The 6,266-nt window shown below is 26.5% G+C and overlaps 1 protein-coding gene across 1 annotated transcript; it reads left to right on the plus strand.

The window, feature by feature from the left end:
- The first annotated feature begins 781 nt into the window (after positions 1-781).
- On the plus strand, positions 782-2,246 carry LOC107021566 (probable carboxylesterase 120). Its single transcript, XM_015222252.2, has 2 exons — positions 782-1,395; positions 1,668-2,246. Exons 1-2 carry the CDS (start codon positions 876-878, stop codon positions 2,126-2,128), a joined length of 981 nt encoding a protein of 326 aa, XP_015077738.1. The 5' UTR covers positions 782-875; the 3' UTR covers positions 2,129-2,246.
- The last annotated feature ends 4,020 nt before the right edge of the window (positions 2,247-6,266 follow it).

A 6,266-nucleotide genomic window follows, 5' to 3' on the forward strand; every position in this document is an offset into this window, starting at 1 on the left:
AAATAGGGTCTTTAGCTAGTTCTATCAATTTTTTCATATAATAGTCATAAATGTCTATTGTGTTCCCATTATTTTAACAATAGAGCAATGTCTAATTAACAAATAGGGTCTTTAGTTAGTTCTATCAATTTTTTAAAAGTCTTTCTTGCTAAATAATTGATGGTGTAAAATGACCTTTCGTTAAAGGTAACTTGTCTACATATACCGAAAGGTGAAAGCAACTCCTAAATCATTAATTTTATCTTTCATTTGATACTTTTTCCATTTCATTTTATTTGGTTTCCATGTTAATAAATAAATATTTTTAAAAACATTCACAAGAGTTCAAGTGATATAAAACAAAGGGCGCACTTTATCTTTCATATTAATTCTCGTATTTTATTTTTTTTGATAGTTAGTTTGATTAATTCTTATAACTAAATTAAATTAGACTAAAAGTTACAATTGAAATACTAAAAAATAATATAAATTGAAATTTTGTCTATTGCATGGGAACCGATTCTCATCTTCTAAGATTTATTTTTTCTTTGCAATATTTTTGTGTAAAAGCTTTCTCCGTTATTTTATAAAAAAACATAATGATGATAATCAAACGTTGATGAATTTTAGTATGCAAATGTCAAGTAGTTTCTCATAAAGAAAATACATTTATATATAGAGAGAGTTCATATAATTTGAAAGTGACAAAACAGAGTAGATATTATGAAATTGAACATGGTCAGAAATGATCCAACTAAAGAAATAGTCATTTCCTAATAAACCGACAAGTAGCACCTTCTTCGCATCGATAACAACTCCCACTCCTCACACACTATATATAATACCTAAACGTTTGCCTCTTTTAAGACAAAATAAAATAGTAACTTGTAACGATTATGGCTAGCCAAAGATTTGCTCGTCCAATTTTTGACAATCCTTTTCTTAAGATTCAAGAATTACCAGGTAACACAGTTAAACGTAACTCTGAATCCCTCAAACAAGCCAATTGTGATCCAAAAGGCACATCATTAGTCGTAACAAGGGATGTTGATCTTGACACAACAAAAAACACTTGGCTTCGACTATACGTCCCAAGACGTTTGACAAAAAATCCAAATCCTAAGAAATTGCCACTGATTATGTACTATCACGGTGGAGGCTTTGTTTATTTCCATGCCAATACTTTTATATTCGATGTGTTTTGCCAGGCACTTGCTGAAAGAGTTGGTGCTATGGTGATTTCACTTGAATATCGTCTAGCCCCTGAACATCGCCTTCCTGCTGCTTATGATGATGCTATGGATGGGTTAGAATGGCTTAAGAATACCAAGGATGAATGGGTTTGTAATTATGCTGATTTGAGTAAAGTTTTTCTTGGTGGAACTAGTTCTGGAGGAAATTTAGCTTATAATGCAGGTATGTATGTATGTCCAAGTTAATCTTGGGATTAAAATTCTAAAATGTAATTTTATACACCTTTTGTCTTACTACCTGTGGCTCCACGCAATTGACATAAAAAAGTTTACAAAATTACAAAAGAAAATAGGACTATGGGATTTTGTTCATAATTTCATTTTTTTTTGTGTTTAGTTTTCGATTGTATTTTGACGTGTCAAATTACCCTATCAATAAGATGGATATATGAAAAGTGAAGATGACTTAAATTACATTGAATTGAGTGTATGCAGGGCTACGTGCGGCAGGGATGGCAAAAGAGCTAGAGCCAATAAAGATCAAAGGTTTACTATTACATCATCCATTTTTCAGTGGTAAAAACAGAACAGAATCAGAGGAAAAGCAGAAAGATGATCAACTCCTACCACTTGTTGCAGTAGACAAAATGTTCGATTTATGCTTACCAAAAGGAGTAGATCATGATCATGAATACTGCAATCCATGTGCTAATGGAGGATCAAAACATTTAGATGAGATGAAAGAATTAGGATGGAAGGTGTTTGTTAGTGGTGCATGTGAAGATCCACTCGTTGATGCTGCTCGTGCATGTGTAAGGTTGATGGAACAAAAAGGTATAAAAGTATTCAAGTTTTTTAGAGATGGATATCATGCTATGGAAGTCTTTGATCAATCAATGGCTGCCGCTTTATATGATGCTGCTAAAGATTTCGTATATGCTGCTAGTAGAACTTAATGTTTTTAAGTATTTAATTTTGTGCAAATAAGACAGCACTCCCATCTACTCCATATTATTATTATCAAATTGCTCTTAATAATAAGTTGTTCTATTTTTCTGATCAACAGTTAAACGATCTTATGGCCGAGTAGCTAGAGCCAATTGTCATTTTGTTCAATTCAATACTCCTTTCGTTTCAAAATAAGTGATGCATTTAGTTTGATCATATTTAAAAATAGCTCATCATAAAAAGTCTTCTATTAATTTAGCCTTCATTAAATGTATTGAAATAAGAAGTAGCTCTTTAAATGATTTTTTTATCATTAAGTAGAATTCATTCAATAAAATAAGGATAAATGGTTTTCTTGAACTCCATATATATATATATACTCATGTGATTTTATTGTCTTTTCGAAGATTTCTATCCATTTAAAATTTTATAAATTTAGTTTTTCACATGTAAGTGAAAAATATTAAATCTCTTGTTCAAACATCGTAAATATAAAAAAATGAAAAAATCAATTTTACGTGATTTGATTTAATTTTTGAATTTAATAAATCTAATTGGTTAGATTTTTTTGATGAGAAATTAAACTAAACCGATCGATATACATCCTTATTAGTCATTGTTAAAAAGAACTTTTCAATATATTTATTTATTTTTGTTGATTTAATAATAATAAATAATATGATAACTTTATCACACCATCTTTTGAATATGATATATTTCAGTGTTTTAAGATATGACTATAGTTTGATAGGACCAAACGATTTCTTGACTTTCTAAACTAAATAATTAAAAATGGACATTGATTTTTAGTATAATAAATAAAAGTGTACGAAGGGAGCCATAATTTAAATTTTAAATATTAATAGGAAAAATCTTTTAGCTAAAGAATTTGGTTAGTATAGTAAAATAACATATTTCACACTATGTTATTTATCTTTTTAAATAATTTTACTTTTTTTACTTTAATATATTTTAATTAAAAATGAAAAAAGATCAATTTATTTTAAAATAAAAAAATATTAGATTTTTTAAATTTTTAAATAAATTTTGATCAAATTTTCTGATTATTTAGAATTATCTACGAAATTACTCCTTTATTTTTTTGAGAAGTGCTAAATGGTAAAAAAAATTTAAAACTATAATATCTTTTTTGTTTTAAAATAAATTAATATTCTTTCCATTTTTTAGTAAAAAATATAAAAAAAAAAAAACTATTTTAAAAAAATTATATTACATTAAAAATATCTCATTCTGATTGAATTTTCTGTCCAAATTATTTTTTCCTATTTTTTTCATCTCTATGACCAAAAAAGCATGTTCAATTAAATTGGAATGAGGGGATCTTTCCCAAAAAAATCTGAGATCCATGTATTACTTCATAGAATTTAATGAGATATTAATTAACAATGTGGTACCAGCTAGCCGACCCTTAATAAAGGTAATAACCTAGTTTCGAGGTCACTTGATATGAGAAGTCATCTTCTTTAGCTAAAATATCTTGTACGACGATCTGGGGTAGACTCACCTTATATCAAGGGTTCAGTTGATGCTGTTTCATTAATTTTTTTTTATATATATATACAAATTTGAAAAGAAAAATAATTGTATCAATATTAATAATGATACTTTTTAGATAAGGGAGTGCTTTGACTCGTTGGTTAGCGTCGCGAATGAAGAGTCATGCCTCACAAGTATTCAAGATTGAATCCCATGAAAAGCCTGTTTTGTTTTTATTTTTAGAGCGTTTTTAGAGAAAAAGAGAAATTTATATGAAAGATTTGAACCTTCAACCTCCTTATTTCTAGTTAAATTAGGTTAAAACAAACCAGTTGAACTAGAATACAACATAAAATCTTATATAGAAATTTATAAGTTAACCAAATCAGAATTGAATACATTAATATGAAAACTCATCGAAGAGAGTTATAGTAGTTTATTTAATTCTTTTTATAGTTTACTTTATTTATATTTTATGAATATATTTTAAATAATTTTTTTATCAATTATTTATTATTAATTTGTTTATAAAATATCAACATTACTTACAAAAAATGTTACGTATGCCACTGTCAACTGTTATTTTGTCTTGTGTGTTATTCATTCTTTTTTCTTTTCGTTGGACTTAGGAATTGTCTCCTACGTGTAAATTTTTATAAAATAGAAGTGTTTTGATGATCGTAGAACTTTCAAGAGGATATTTAATAGGTTTAGTAGGGATATAAGTAAATCAAGTTAGGTTTGAGTTTTTCAAAATGTTCTATTGAATTATTTCTATCACATTTAAATTTATAAATTTAACTAAATTAATAAATTTTGAATTTTGAATTTTGAGTTTTTTCAAATTATTTTGAGTTTTTTTTGGATATTTTCATGTTTTCTCGATTAAGTATTAATATAAACCAATAATTAATTTGTCTTTCAACTATTTCTTTTGTTCTATCCAAATATGTGTTTCTTAAAAAAAATAACGCAAATATGATATGAGGTGATGACACCAAAATATTCAACAAATTACAAATAAATAAACCATATAAAAATAATCATAAATTTAAAATACTAAATCATGCTAAAATAAATTCAAATATCAAGAAAAGTTATTAAGTTATGTATTTCATAGTCTGAACCATGTAAAATTAAATAACACATAGTCAACATTATTGTCCTTCTTAATTTCTTATTGTTGAATTGATTTGACTTTTTTTTGTTAACATTATTAGTATTGATTTGATTTTATTAGAATTATTAATACTTGTGGACTATAATTTGTAGTGGATCATTAAAATCTAAGTCTAAGCTTAAAATAATATATTAAAAAATAAAATCTATTAAAAAATATAAGAAATATTTATAAATTTAAGTATAATCAAATTTATTTTTTCAATGTCAACCATCAATAAAATATTCTTCTCACTTTGCGGTTTGGTGTCATTTTTTATTTGATTTTATTCACCCCTAAAAGTTCACAATGCTAACTCGGCTAATTCTTTGAGTAACTATGATTGAAGTAAATTTAGATGGTAAATTAACACAAAAAAAAAAAAAATTACGTCAAAAATCTCTTGTTGCTGGAGAGAATAAAAAGTCACGATCTTTCTCGACGGTAAGACTTTTTTAATATCTAGCTCTAAAATTTAGTCCAACTTCAAATAAGTTTAATTACGATCAACGATCATCACGGAAACGGTTTCTATGAAAAATTCATGTACCTTTGCCATCTTCACGATCGCGCTACCACAAAATGCAAAGAGATTTTGGAGGAGAGGCAACAAGTGCTGCAAGCGAGCAGAAAGTACTCATTCTTTATGGAGCACTTGATTGCCTGAAAAAACTAGAAAAATTCAAAAAAAATTTAACTAAATTACCTTAAGAAAATATGCAGTTATAAAAAGCAAAATACTTAAATCATAAATGTAAACTTTTCTAAATTTCTAAAATGTTGGCCCTATTAATTGTTGTGGGTTCTAGCATGTAACTTGTTTTTAATTTCTCTTTATTTTATAATTTATCTTTTTCATAAGGTTACTTTTTGATTTGTCATACTGAATGAAGTTTTTAACGATAGACATGACTACATATAGACATGGCTACAATTTAAAAGAATGTAGTAAGGATATTATCTTTTGATCATATTAACCTATCACAAATTAAAATTGCTACTAAATAGTATCATTTTTGTCTCTATTTAGTTGTCTATTTTAGAAATATTACACATATTAAGATATCAATAATTAGCAGAGTGAAATTATAATTTTATCTTTATTAATTTTGATTTCAAAAATGATGAATTAAATTTGCAAAATTTTCAAAAAGTTTAAATGAAGGTATAATAAAAAAAATTTGTCCTTTCTTGATTTGTCAATATGAATAAGTAAATAAGGATAACAAAAGAGGAAATATAGACAAGTAAATAGGGACAGAGGGAGTAGTTCAAAATTAGGAGTGACAAACGAGCGAATCGAGTCGAATATGAATCGATAAAAAATAAGTTAAATAAAAATGAATAAGTTACCCGACTCGACTCATAATCTAAATGGTAAAACGAATTTATCCAATGAATAATATGGGTAACCATATTACCCATATTATATTAGAGATTTTGTAAAAAGTTTTTTTTTTTAAAAAAAATTATAACTTGACTCTACCCCT

Source organism: Solanum pennellii, chromosome 6, assembly GCF_001406875.1.
Source record: "Solanum pennellii chromosome 6, SPENNV200".
NCBI lineage: Eukaryota > Viridiplantae > Streptophyta > Magnoliopsida > Solanales > Solanaceae > Solanum > Solanum pennellii.

Excerpts from the sequence above, each read along its gene's own strand:
- LOC107021566 (XM_015222252.2), top strand. The coding sequence starts at position 876 with ATGGCTAGCCAAAGATTTGCTCGTCCAATTTTTGACAATCCTTTTCTT. Across the intron at positions 1,396-1,667 it reads AAATTTAGCTTATAATGCAG|GGCTACGTGCGGCAGGGATG; the intron begins GTATGTATGTAT and ends GAGTGTATGCAG.